This window comes from Coffea arabica, chromosome 5e, assembly GCF_036785885.1.
Source record: "Coffea arabica cultivar ET-39 chromosome 5e, Coffea Arabica ET-39 HiFi, whole genome shotgun sequence".
Classification (NCBI taxonomy): Eukaryota; Viridiplantae; Streptophyta; class Magnoliopsida; order Gentianales; family Rubiaceae; genus Coffea; species Coffea arabica.
This window is the reverse complement of record NC_092318.1, coordinates 51,663,801-51,677,616: the sequence shown is the minus strand read 5'-3', so window position 1 is coordinate 51,677,616 and position 13,816 is coordinate 51,663,801. Positions and strand designations below refer to the sequence as shown.

At 34.4% G+C, this 13,816-nt stretch overlaps 2 protein-coding genes and 1 pseudogene across 2 annotated transcripts; all 3 read left to right on the top strand.

Moving 5' to 3' along the window:
* The first annotated feature begins 1,476 nt into the window (after window positions 1-1,476).
* On the top strand, window positions 1,477-5,007 carry LOC113743607 (protein transport protein SEC24 A-like). Its single transcript, XM_027271656.2, has 4 exons — window positions 1,477-1,785; window positions 2,214-2,320; window positions 2,481-2,666; window positions 3,634-5,007. Exons 1-4 carry the CDS (start codon window positions 1,782-1,784, stop codon window positions 3,709-3,711), a joined length of 375 nt encoding a protein of 124 aa, XP_027127457.1. The 5' UTR covers window positions 1,477-1,781; the 3' UTR covers window positions 3,712-5,007.
* Window positions 3,832-8,323, top strand: LOC113743608 (protein transport protein SEC24 A-like; annotated as a pseudogene).
* A 316-nt stretch (window positions 8,324-8,639) lies between these two features.
* LOC140006732 (F-box/LRR-repeat protein At3g26922-like) lies at window positions 8,640-12,591 on the top strand. The gene is made up of 4 exons (XM_072049189.1): window positions 8,640-9,860; window positions 10,573-11,519; window positions 11,894-12,040; window positions 12,191-12,591. The coding sequence occupies exons 2-4, from the start codon at window positions 10,587-10,589 to the stop codon at window positions 12,455-12,457; spliced, it is 1,347 nt and encodes a 448-aa protein (XP_071905290.1). The 5' UTR covers window positions 8,640-9,860; window positions 10,573-10,586; the 3' UTR covers window positions 12,458-12,591.
* Window positions 12,592-13,816: the final 1,225 nt, after the last annotated feature.

The window sequence follows — 13,816 nt, the reverse complement described above, 5'->3', positions numbered from 1 at the left end:
AAAGGCCCAGACCATTGAACTCTTTGACTATCATCCGACCTGAATTTTCTAGAAATGGAAAACTTCTATTTGTCCATTTATTTTGTTCCTTTTTCCCATTACAGTACAAATAAGAAAAGTGTGCCAAAAAGGATAAAAGAAAAAAAAGAAGAATAAGTAGATGCGAATTCTTATTCATGGCACGTCCTTATAAAATCTATTTGAAGTCGTAATTTTATAAAGTTTTCTTGAATTCTCAGAATCAAACTAACAGTTTTTAGAAGTTTATTTTACATTACGAACTATTTCGTTAGTTAATACTATCATAAGAATTTTATACTTTTGTGTCCACAACATTTTTTGTTGGGAATTTTATAGCTAGTAGTGTTCTAAACCAATGAAAGATAAATATCTTGTAGGGCAGAGCATAAAAAATACAAAGTCATGGTAATTCAAATATAGGATGGAATTACGAAACAAATGACTGTGAGACATTTTTAGAAATAATACTAATAATAAGGAAGTTACAACTTACAAGTCAAGCAGTAAACAAGTCAAGTATATGGTTTTTCAACTTGACTCGTTTCTTTAACAAGTTAGGCTCGAACTTGACTCGTCTAAATTTATATTATAACTTAACTCGTTAATAAAAAAAACCAAGTTCAAACTAAAACGAAAAAAATCTTGAATGAGCCTGAAATTGTTATATGAAATTGCAACTCAACAAGAAAATCCAAACTATAAGAAAGTGCTCAATTGCTTTTTACAAAACAAATTATAGTTAATCAAGCAAAGCTAAGTGTGTCTAATTAGCCAAACTTCATGTATATTAACAATGAAAAACATTTATCTTATCCATATTATTTTGAACGTAACTTATTTGATCAACATCTTCATTTTTTTTTTCTGCATATCAAGATTTGTAGAATAACCTTTTTAAAATGTTTTTTTTAAGTGTAAGCAAAATGGTTCGAACCCGAGACCTCACGCTTACACTCCCTCCCCCCGTACCACCTAACACATCCCTCCCTCCATTTGTAGAATAACCTTAATGCAAATGAAATTGATGATTAAACATGCTTGTTCTAGCACATAAATGAATCTAAATAAGCTTAAATGAGTTATTTATAACTCGCACTTTGCTCAGTTCATTTAATAAACAAGCCTAATTATGTGTTTGATCTCCACATATTTAGTTAAAAAATTTTCTTACCAATGTTCATTAACACATTTAAATTTTATCTAATTTACCATGTATATACGCGTACTAACAATTATTATTCTCTTTCATATTTATATGTTTTTCCTATTTAATCTTATCTATTTTTATTATATTTATTTATTTTTTCTTAATTAATCTTACATTTAAAAGAATACGACACTTGAAATATATTTTAAATCATATTTAATGGACACGCCAACAATTCAGCTGGTTCTATAGCGCTGGCTGTGAAGCTAGAGTTTACATTCTTAATTGTGCATTTTATAAAGGTATAAAGTACAAACATTTAAGCCATTAGAACCAATGAGTAGTCTACCAGTTTTAGGCCAACAAAGAAAAACTTTGTCCCTCCTCCCCAGTAGTACAAACTCTCTACACCAACTCCACCTGCTCGATCACTCAAGCTTTCAAAGCTGTCAAAATCTAAATGCATATAACATCTAGTGTTTTTGCCTGATTAATAATTCTAGCTCGCTAGCAATTTCCATAAAGCCGCGTTTGGTTGCCAATTGCTTGGAATTTCACTTTATTGTCTCCCCAGCCCACGCAATTTTCCCTGTCATCGCCAATCCTGCCGCATATGGGTACTCTTATTCGGATAATCTACGGAATTCGGTTAATGATTTGAACTTAGTTACGCTGCTTTAGCGTTTTTCTAATTGTTTTTCCTTTTCGGTACTTGTTCAATTGCGGAAGTTTAATAGTTCTGGATATTGCATGGCTTCAGTATTTTCTGAGTTCTTAGCATAATTTGTTATCCTTAATTACGCCTTGTTTTGCTGCAAAAATTTTGTGCTTATGTGTTTTTACTTTGCTACATCTATGTTTACGAACTTATTCAGTTCGAATTCTACATTTTGGACACAATTTTAGTCTTTCTGTTCAACATCCTTCTTTGTTTCTACCTTGCTTTGATACATGATGATCTTATGTTGAAAATGGAGATGAGACACTATTTCCTTTTTCTTCAGTACTAGTTTTCTGTTCTTAAAGTGGTTTACTTCTCTACCAGGTGTAGCACATGCAATACGCTCATGCTTGGATACTTTGGCGGATTTCCCTAAGACACAAATTGGTTTTATGGCCTTTGACTGTAGAATACACTTTTACAATATGAAGGTAAGACTCCCCCCCCCCCCCACCCCCCCCCCCCCCCCCCCCCCCCCCCCCCCCCCCCCGCGCTCCTCCTCCTCTTCTATGGCTGAACATAAAACAAAATTTCTCCTTTGACAGTTCAATATCTATACTTCTCAATAACTTTTGTGATTTTCTGCTTCAGTCATCCTTGATGCAACGTCAAATGTTGGTGGTCTCAGACTTAGATGACATGTTTTTTCTATTACCGTATGATCTCCTTGTCAACTTGTTTGAATCAAGAACTATGGTGGATGCTTTCTTAGATGGCTTGCCCTCAATGTTTGAGAATACTTCACACGTGGAATATGCCTTTTCTCCAGCGGTCAAGGTAGCCACTATGGTCACGGTGTATCAGTAGACAAGAAAACTTTTTGTACTCTTAATTTTGTCATCCTTGAATAATAATCTAGTATCTATCACTTTTCAATTATTATTGGCTTATCTCTTGCTAAATTATTTCTTTGTAGATAAGTTGTAAGATGCCTTGTTTGTTGTTTTGTAGAGTCAAATAAATGAAAAATTGTTGATTTTTCAGAATACAACGCCATCACTGGGCGTTTGGTAGGATGAAGTTGTGACATGATGATCATCATGTGTATGGGACAGGTAAATAGCATTTATTAAGACTTCCAGAAGATCCATTCTATGGAGAGATGGTTGCTGAATTGACGGATTGACGGAAAAATAGATAGCTGTTGATGTTTATGCTTTCAGTGACAAATATGCTGACATAGCCTCTCTAGGTTTGCGCTAATGATAATTAACCATTGGCTCTCAATGACAAATTCATTTCTTTATTATATACTGTGGGTTTTTTCTTTTTTCCCTTGTCATGTTTTGGATTGTGATTCTTAAAGTTTCAAACCCCAAGCATATTTATAAGAACTTAGTCAGGATATGAACTACCCATAGACTGTCTCAGCTGTCCAATTATTTTTTGAAAAAATGAAATATTGTGACTTTTAATAAATTAATCATGGATTAAAAGCAGTCCTTCAACTAATGAGGAGGTCAAATTAATTTTTGTATTGCCTAATAGCTGTCTTTCTGGTTGACGTCTAAGAAGCATGTAATAGTTATTCTGATATCCCTCTTACGGTGTTTGTTGACTGCTATGCTGGAATTTACCAAATGCATATAGCCTAAAATTTTCTGTGCAGTGCTTGGTATCAAGTTTAAATAAATGATGTTTTTCCTATTACGCTTCTGTTAAAAGAGTGTGTCTATCTACCATTATGTTGAATGTATAGGATACTTGGAGTCACAATAATATTGAGCTTTTACAATAAACGTAGGTACTCTATCAAAATATACTGGTGGACAGGTATATTATTGCCCAAATTTCCAGTCTGCTTGTCAGAGAGAGAAATTGAGGCATTAACTAAGAAGCGATCTTTCAAGAGAAACTGGTGGGGAAGCACTGATGCGTCTTAGATGCGGAAGAGGCAAGTAATTGTGGGTTTATGTTATATCCCCATTATCTGTGAATACATTTATTTCTAATCGAATTCTTTGAGTTTTCATTGTCTGCTTTCTGGACTCTGAGACTAAGTTTTCTCCTGGCACTAAAATGTACATGTATCTCAACTTTTCATGAGAACTTTTTGAGGTCGGCAAGTTTGTTATCCCTTCCAACTTTAGACTCTGATTAAAACTTTCACAGCTCGGCTTTGTCTTGAGGGACCATTACTAACTTCACACGGTGTATATTTCCAAGTATCCTTTTTGTATCCTTCAATGTCTTAAGAGCAGCTGTACTAGACCTATGTAAGCATTTTCTCTTTTGTTTTCGAACTGCAGTTTTACTTGTTTAATCCTTGTGATCTTTCCCAGTTTTGTTCTTAGATAGATTAGAATCTAATATAACCTTCTTTCTTTTATTATACCCGTAGATGTTATAGACAACATAAAATTCTATGAAAGATAGATCCTACAAGTAGTTTAAGCTCTCACTTCAGTCCTAAATGCCACATGTTGCATAACTTCACATTTTTGTTCTTATTTGATCATATATAAGAAAGTTCCCATTGGTTTACTCTAACTATATAGCTGTTGCTTTTAATGGTAAAATTATAATGGGCAGTTGTGATTAAGGAAACAGTGTTAAGAAAAATAAACTCTCAAGACAAAGCAGGTTTAAGAAGATAATTTAATTTAATTTTCTACAACTAGTACGTCTTTTTTAAAATCAATCAACCTATTCTTTGATGAATCTTATGCTTTTTAATTGCCAAAAAAAAGTGAAACTTGAGAGTTAAGATAATCCCTTCAACCTGTTTTCCCCCTTGAGTTTTGATAAACAACTAAACCTAAATCTAACACTGTGGTTATTGCATAACTAGAACCCTGTAACAACTATATCACATAATTTTTTGGTTCCTAAAGAGATATGTCAGACAGATTATCGTGCCATGATGGAGTATTAGAGTTGCAACTGTTCTTTTGGAATACACAACGTGCAAATGGTAGATTTCTTTTGTTCTGGATAGCTGAAGAGAATGATCAGTTCTGCATTCTGGATCATCAAATGGTTCATAGAAATCGTGAAGCACAATGAGAAATTCTCACTTTCATGCAAACTGTTCATATGACCTGTTCTTCCTTTTAACTTTGACAATTGAGGTTATTACAATTTATTAATTTCTGAAAGTATGGGGAAATATAGAAAAGATTGTAAAGGATTAAGTCCTGGTTGACTTTATGTTAGCATATTACAGTCAATTGCTCCCATCTCTTTTAGATAGGTAGTTTCAAGTATGCAAAAACTCTAAGTTCTAATCTTGCTCCACTTGTATCCAGCATGTCTTCTATATTTAGGTTATCCAAGCATGGAAATCATGTTAATTCTCCTCTCTGTTAGTTAAAGTTGTACTCTTCTTTATATTAGAAAATTCTTCTATATGTTAATTAGTTCTCATTGCATTTCTATGGGCACGGATGTACTGATTGCAAGATGTATGGGTTGGGTTAGTTCTTTTTTGTTCTTGAAAACTAATCCTCCAGCCTGGTGACCATACTACCCTTGGATGTAGGACAGTACATACAGAGCCAGTTGACGTTTTTGTTTTACTAAAACTACTATTTCATGTTTGAACTGTTCTTTATGTTCTATGCTGATCTTTGATCCACCCTTATGTGTTTAGGATGCTTTATTTAACCAATCATTATTCAATCAAGTTTTTAGGTTTATGAAAAGAACGCTAATTTCCTCGAAGTTTTCAGCAAATATTCCTTTACGTCTTACATGATTCCTTAATGACACAGTTTCTAATGCAAAAAGTGCTGCTTTTGCTTTCCTAGTAACCTTTATGTTGATTTTTTGTCATGCATCTAGAGTTTCATAGGAATATAAGTTTGCAGCAGCTATATTGTAAGTTGTGCTCATGTTGTTCGTGACACTTGTTCAAATGTTCTTGTTTCATCTGTGTGGTTTCCAAATGCAAATGGTCTTCATATCAGACAAATTCTTTTTACGCATTTGGAAAATACGGGCATAAGCATTATGGTTTATATCTTGTAAGTGGCTGTATCCATTCTTATCTGTTTTAAGTCCCAGTGAGAACAGCTTCCATGTGGACATGACTGAGAAGAGGATTACCTCACCCAAACTTGAGCTATATAGATTCCCCTAGTATTAAATGCTATAGGAGTAGGATAAATGATCAATAAGAATAAAGTGAATTAAGACCACAAATAATTGAAGATCCTTGATTATTGAAAGATACACTTCATCTTCTGGAGAAAGGCATATCAGAGTTCACACAGCAGCTGTGCCAGTGGTTGCAGATTTGGGAGATACATATAAATGTACTGATACTGGTGCTGCCATTTCATTGTTTTGTAGGTTAGGTAAACACTTCGCACACCCTTCACCTTCATCACTATTTCAGTAAAGCATAACTATAACAATACACTAGTCACTATAATTGATTTATGTATTATTATGAGCTGAAACTTTTGCAGCTATTGAGTAAACCCTGTCCAACAAATTGGAAGAAGCTCAAAGTTTTATCCTGCTACAGATTGTGAAGACTCTTCGAGAATCTCAAAATTTTATTTATGTGCAACATCGCTTGGGAGGCAGGATGTTTTATCCCAGAGTGCTGAAATATTTGCCTTTGTATGGGTTATGACTTTGTAAGTCAACATTTCCGCATGGGGGATATAATGACGATAAGATTGAGGAATGTTGTGCAGAATGTGATGATGGCTTTATCTATTAAGAGATTGCTAAAACTCCTCTACGCTAACATTTATCAGATTGATGAGTATCTTTTAAGTGTACTGCTTTCCTTACAAGTTTTTTTTCCATTTAATTTAATTAAGTATGGGGTTTATTAGGCAATACTCATGTGCATTTATATATGATATCTACAGGCATCACCTACAATACAGGAGTTCCCTGGATCTTGCCACAGATTGCCTCTTTCTGCATGGAACTTAGATACCAGAGGAATCTACATTTATGATGATGGTTTCAAATTTGTTGTACTTTTTGGAATGATTCTATTGCCTGAACTTGCTGTTACTTTGCTTGAGAAAGGATTTACAACTGGTTTTTCAAAGGTTTGCTTTTCTGTATGTTTTAGAAATGCATTGCATCCATGCGTGGTAGTCTTAGAATTTAATCGAAGCATGCAAGTTAAGGTTGTAATTTCTAATTTTCGCATATTTTCAGTCAAAAGAAATATATTATATGCTCCTGGAGAGTACTATTGCAATAGCTTAGTCCCTTCATAGATATCTCTGCATAGATAGGGTAACATGTGGTGCAAAACCAAGTTTTCTATTGGGCAGATTTTTTTTTATGGTTATTCGTTGCTGCAATTTGATTTGTCTGGTTCACTTCGCCTGTAAACATCTCCTGTAATATGATATCAGGTTAGCTTCTCTGAACAAGTCAATCAAACCGCAAGAAACCTGATGTCAATCCTTGAGAAACTTAGGGAGGACAGTTGCTCATGTTATCAGCTGCCTTGTATTGTCAAACAAGGTGAATTTATTTTGACAAATCTCAATAAGGATCCTGTTGATGGTTTGAATGGATATGTGGACTGGATTCTGAAAATATATGGGCAAGTTCAACTAAACTTTTGAGATGCCAGTAATATTAACACGTCTTTGGCTATTTTTACTGGGATTGGACTACAACTGTTGATGCTAAAATCATCATCTGTATCTAATATACAAGTCCTTTAGCACGAATCTTGTTCTATACTTCCAATTGATTTGATCTTTGAAACTTTTGGTATTAGCATTAAAGCCAGATCTGCTTTTTTGTTCCTTCCCTTGTTGGTCTCTCTCTCTCTCTCTCTCTCGTTCAATCGATCTTTTTCCTTCAAAAGTATTTCTTTCCTAAAGCTAGCAAATTTTTGCTCCAGCTCTATCGAAAATTTTTTCTCTAAAGTTTGCATATATGGTTGGTCAAATCTCTTGTTTGATGTTATGCCCGTGTTTCTACAGGTAAAGTTTTCTTCATAGTTTAACAGAAAAAACATTTGAATTCAATATTTGTAGAGTACAAGATAGTTAAATCTATAATTGTTTAAGTCAAAAAAATAACAAAGGTTTTTATTTAACCCTACCATGAGGCAATCCACTACCATGAGCAGATATATTTATTTTTTGGTGAGACGAAGATAATTTTATACAAGTTTCTTTCCGCTTTGATATGCTTGAAATCTTTCATTCGAGCAGGCCGGTTTGCAATTGCCTCAGGTCATCGGTTTGAGATGTAGCTCGTTGAAGTCCAGCTATGATCTCATTGTGTATAACGGAGTATTGAAGTGGATCAATGCAGTCACAGAATATTCTTAAAGCAAGCAGTTTCTTGACAGTATTATGCTTGATGTCTCTTCAAAAACGAATTTGTTATGTACTACAAGAAAGCGTATGTCAAATATGCAATACTATAACCTACATGAGAGGAATATGGCACACTTCAAATTAAACGAAAGTAGCAATTAGTCATCTGTTCTATCACCATCTCATATCTCCCTACTTAGTCATCTGTTCTATCATTTTTAACCGCTAGCAAATGAAGAGAAGAGCACAATCTTCTTCAAATAGTTTGCTATTGCATAACTCTCGCATGCTGCTGCAGTTATGAATATGGTTATTTGATTGATGTTCTTTCTTCTCTAGCGAATTATTTTATGAATATGGTTATGGATACCCACTCAACTGTTTGATGTCTCATAACTGTCAGCTTTTATATTCTCTTGATAAACATGCATTTATCAAACCTAAATGAACCCAAAAAAAATGGCATGTATTCATGAATTTTGCAATTACTATGTACGTACCGCGCCCTCCCATTCCCAATAATCAGAAGATCATGTACCATTTCAATTATAATGCAAATTGCCATTAGTGGCAGAATATGTATAAGTAAAATTTTGTTTCCCTTTAGCCTTATCAACTAAATTTGTGTCAATTATGTTCATGTCATCCTCTATTGATAAGATGATAGACTTGTTTCTGCTCAAAAAATTTTGTTTGATAGATCATTTCAGGAAAAGTAGCAAGCAGTTCCCACGTAAAAAATGAGACTTGAAAACATTATTTGGATGGTATCAAGACATAAGAATAAAGGGGTCAAAAAAATAACAAAAAAGAGAGACGGAAAGGAAAGATTCTGAATCCATTAATTTGATATCAGGAAAAAGCCAGACATCATAGCAAGGCCATATGAATCATATGAAAACTCTCACGCTTTTCATCATCTCATACTAAGAGGAAGAAAATGAGCTCAATATAGCTAAACCTCAGGTTGTGATGTAGGTACATTGCAGCCATATGTATCATATGAAAATTCTCATGCTAAGAGGAAGAAAATGAGCTCTATACACCTAAAGCCTCAGGGTTGTGTATATATGTACATTGCAGCAGATATCGTCAAATCATATTTGACATAGTGCAACGTAAGCTTCCCACTATCTTATCCAGTATAATAATAAGAACCTGCGTACATGACCTCGCCTATTTAGCTCGACCAATATCCTTCAATTCTATAGGTATTGAGCCCTATAAAGTATAGGCTGTAGTCAACAATCTCTCCAAGGCAACCATCAAGAAGAACGAACCTAGACTTGTGGCCGATCATATTTATTCATCTGATATAGAAATCTGATGAGGTACGCAATGAGATGTGGAGTGAACGTCAGTGAGTGCATGATCCTATATAAGCTTCTTACAAAGTTAGAAAAAGTTTCTGACAAGTGTTCAACAGCTCACAGAAACTTCCAAAATAGTCTTGAAGTTGAGGACTCACCGAAGTCATGAACTGTCACTTGCAAAGCCTTTTAGCCGACAGATTTAAGTATAGATGAGGATAGTACCAAAACCAATCATTTGTTTCTTGCGGTTTCTTTCATGAACTGTCACTTGCAAACCTCTTTAGCCGATAGATTTAAGAGTAAAGTGAGGATAGTAGCAAAACCAGTTATTTCTTTCTTGCGGCTTCTTTCTTTACTCGGTGCATTCTCTCTGAGGTCCAGTGTTTGAAGATCGACCTTTGAAGGTACTAATCTTGCTTCCTTATATATTCTGACTGTATTTTGAGAGAATTATGTCAGTTTTGCCGTCAATCCTTCATTTGCATAGATTATTTACTATTTTTTTTTATGCTAATTCTATAATTGCTCATGAGCTATGAATTCGAATGATCTATAAATTATTACCTCCTGAATGCAAATAAGATTGTTTGCCATATATGGCTGTGGATTTCTTGAAAGAATTTGGAAAAATGTTCATTATTGAAATTAATGCACGTTTAATAATTGCATTTTTCTTGCCAAATTTCATTTAAATGATCTCTGATTTACATCTTTCTGAATTTGATTAGAATTGTCAGCTATGCATGCCATCCAGTTCAATTCTTTCATGGGAGAAATAAATATTATCAAAATTAATGAAACTGCAATTTATTTCAGTGCGTTTTTTCTTGCCAGATTTCACTTGAATGATCTCTAATTACTCTTTTCTGAATTCAGTTAGGACTTTCTGCCATACATGCTAGTAAATTTCTTCAAAGAATTTTGAAAATGTACATTATTGAAATTAACGCAAGTCCAATATATTTTATTGCATGTTCCTTGCTAGAATTATTCACTCACAACTCGATGTCTTTAAACCTCTTCCACATGAACTAAGTTTTTTCTATGCAAGTATGCATTAGTTAAAAGAAATGGTGTATAAATGATAATTAATTAATGTTTTCATATATTTTTCAGGTCAAATCTAAGCAATGGATGCAACTGATCAGGTTTTGAACCAGTCTGATCGCGAAGATTTTCAAGATAGGATCAGTGACCTCCCCAGAAGTGTTCTTACTCACATTTTATCTCGCCTTACGACTAAGGATGCAGTGGCTACGAGTGCTCTGTCTAAGACGTGGAAGATGAAGTGGACGTGCATTTTTAATTTGGACTTCAACGATACGTCCCTCTATTCTTACAGGGTAATAAATAGGGAAAGATTTGTTTCATTTGTCGAGAAGGTACTTCACCACTGCGGGAATTTGAGAATTCATAGCTTTCATCTAGTATGTTCCAAGAGCTACAATGCATGCCAAGTTACTAGATGGATTTTTACTGCACTGAGGCGAGGTGTCAAGAATTTTTCCCTAGATTATCCAAGTGGAAACTTCTTATTTCCAAGCTGTTTTCTAGGCTCGGAGTCATTAGAGGAAGTGACGATTTCAATTCCTTGGACCGTTGAAATTTATCCAATTACTTCATTCAGAAACCTGAAAATCTTACGTCTCACCAGAATGAAGTTCGAGAACATGGATTATCCTCACTCGACCGAACTATTCTTCAGCTTCCCAGCCCTACATACATTTTGCATCCGCCGCTGCACCTGGATGGGGATAAAGCTCATTAGGATCGAAGCTCCTTCTCTTTCAATCTTTGAGGTATCTCGGTGCAGGTATGGGAAAGGAGATGAAAGCTGTGAAATCCAGATTTTAGAAGGAGCCCCCAATCTTTCATATGTGAAATGGGCTAGTAAAGATTTTCTTGAAAACTTCGTCCTGCCAAGCCCTTCATCAGTTTCTAAAGCGGTACTCGACCATTTTAATGTACTCGAAGATCTCTGGGTAGCTGGCATTGGAGCTGTGAAGCTTTTGTTACTAGTATCTAATATTACCCGTCTTGAGCTTTCCATTGATATGGTTGAGGTAATTTCTCATCTTCACTTGGATCAATCAGGCTTTAGATTTCTTTAAATAAGACAGTATCTGAGCATTAATGCATTTTTAAGTTTCAAAAATTTGAAGGCAAAAAACTTGGGAATTTTACTTAACTCATTTAGACCATGCAGTAACATTAATAACAAGTTAATTAACAGCGGAAAAAAAAGAAAATAAATATATTCGTCTCATAATTTCGATTTTATAGAGATACAAATTATACTAATTACATCTCCTGTCCATAATGCTTATTCAATTAATATGTGTTCAATTTATAATACTTCTCTTCTCTTGAATAATGTAGCTGCTATTTTGGAACATCTATACATAATAACGCCTGTGCCTCATTTAATTTTATCAAGGCACTGGACCGATCTGGAACAATACGTTACATCCCCATGCTTGATCAGGTTATCTATCTAAAATTGGATTCACGTTATTCGGGTAGTACCAGAGCTCTGATGAGTTTGCTGAGGAAGACACCAAATCTGCTCTTTCTGGACATACAAGTAATCAGACTCCAGATCCCTCCTCTACTTTCCTTATATTATTTCATTAACTAGGAAAATTTTCCTCAGTATCTAATACACATTGCTCTTACTACCAATTAATCTACTTGTCTTCCTATTCATGTTACACGATTTTTTCTTTTTTATCAGTCAAATATTGCTTGGAAGAACGACGATTATGAACTAATAGGGACATTGCCTCCGTGTGTCATGTGTCGCCTTAAAAAAATTGATCTCACCTATGGTTTTGGGGCCGCAATAGGGTTTCATTTGATGAGACTTCTACTGCAAAATGGGCATGTTCTTCAGCTGATGAGTGTCCATCTTCCTAAACTTTCCAGATGTGCTAAGAATCAGATCATGTTGAAGTTGATCATGGCACCCCGAGCATCTCCATATGTATTCATACAAGTCTGATAGATGATGATGTTATCATTCATGAGCTTTGTAATTGACAGCAGTACTACCCACCTGACTCCTTTTTTCGGTGTTTTATCTTCTTTTGAACTACTGTATTCTTCTCATATATATATATATATATATTTCTCTTATTTGTGTGAGGATTTGAATGCAAGCTTCAACATTGGGTATTGTTAGTTAATGTAGTATTATTGTTTGCAAGAATGAATATATTGACGAGTCGATTATCAGTATATTCTATACAAAAGTAGGTGGTGACTTGAGCTACTTAACAGGTAAAAATTCTAATGAAATATTTACATTTTGTACATAATTTATGCATCCAGCAAAAAGTAAGGATAACAAAGGAAATTAACTTTTTGTGGCTGAAGACTAGCTTATTTAATCTTCCAAATTGACTATCATATTCTTCTCTTGATTAATATCATAATTATGTGCTTAGTTTTATTATTTTTTTTTTTGTAGCATGGATTATCCTTCTTGCTAACTAAATAAACCCAAGTAGTAATTTTTTACCCGGATTTTGCAAGTCTTTTAATCATAAAAACCTTTCATATATTGAAACTCTAAGGCTTTCAAAATCATGTTTTTTTCCTTATTATTCTTGTTTTCAGAGTTTCTCGTTAACAAATTTCAAGATGAATTCATTGCTTTGCGCTACGTACAATCAATCGGAACCAAATGTGGAACTAAGCCAGGACAGGGACACACATCTAATTCCACCTTATCGAATACAATTTTTGAATGTGATTAGATTGAAGTAGTACCAAACAACAGAATACAAAAAAAATAAAAATACAAGACTGCAAAATCACCGGCCAATTAGTAACAGAAACGGAGAATAACAAAATACTCCAACCATAGTAGTATTTCCAGTTAACTTATCACTTGGAAGAGTGAAATCTAAAGCACCCTAAAGGAACAACAAGGTTGTCACACACAGTCACTCAACTATTCATGGCAAAATGACTCTCCTTACACTGCCAAAATCTCAAGAAAATTCAATTTGACATGATTGTCCTGTAGTTTTTCTCCAAATCATCAGCATTATTACGACTACGTACCTCCATTGATTCCGGGATTCTGCCATTGCTCAAGAAAACAACAATTTGAGCTTAGCAACATCACCTGCCATCTAGCAGACGAAATTAAATGATAGCCAAGCAATTTAAGAATTAGATTTTAACTTTAGGACATCATAAAAGAGTGAAATTTGAAGCATCTCACAGAAAATAGCCAAGTTGTCATGGGTATTTTAGTCGATGAACATTGCCAAAATCACTTTTTCCCTCCATTTCATCCAATTCTCAAGAACATTTTTAATTTGACATGCTTGACGTGTATCTTCATTAATAT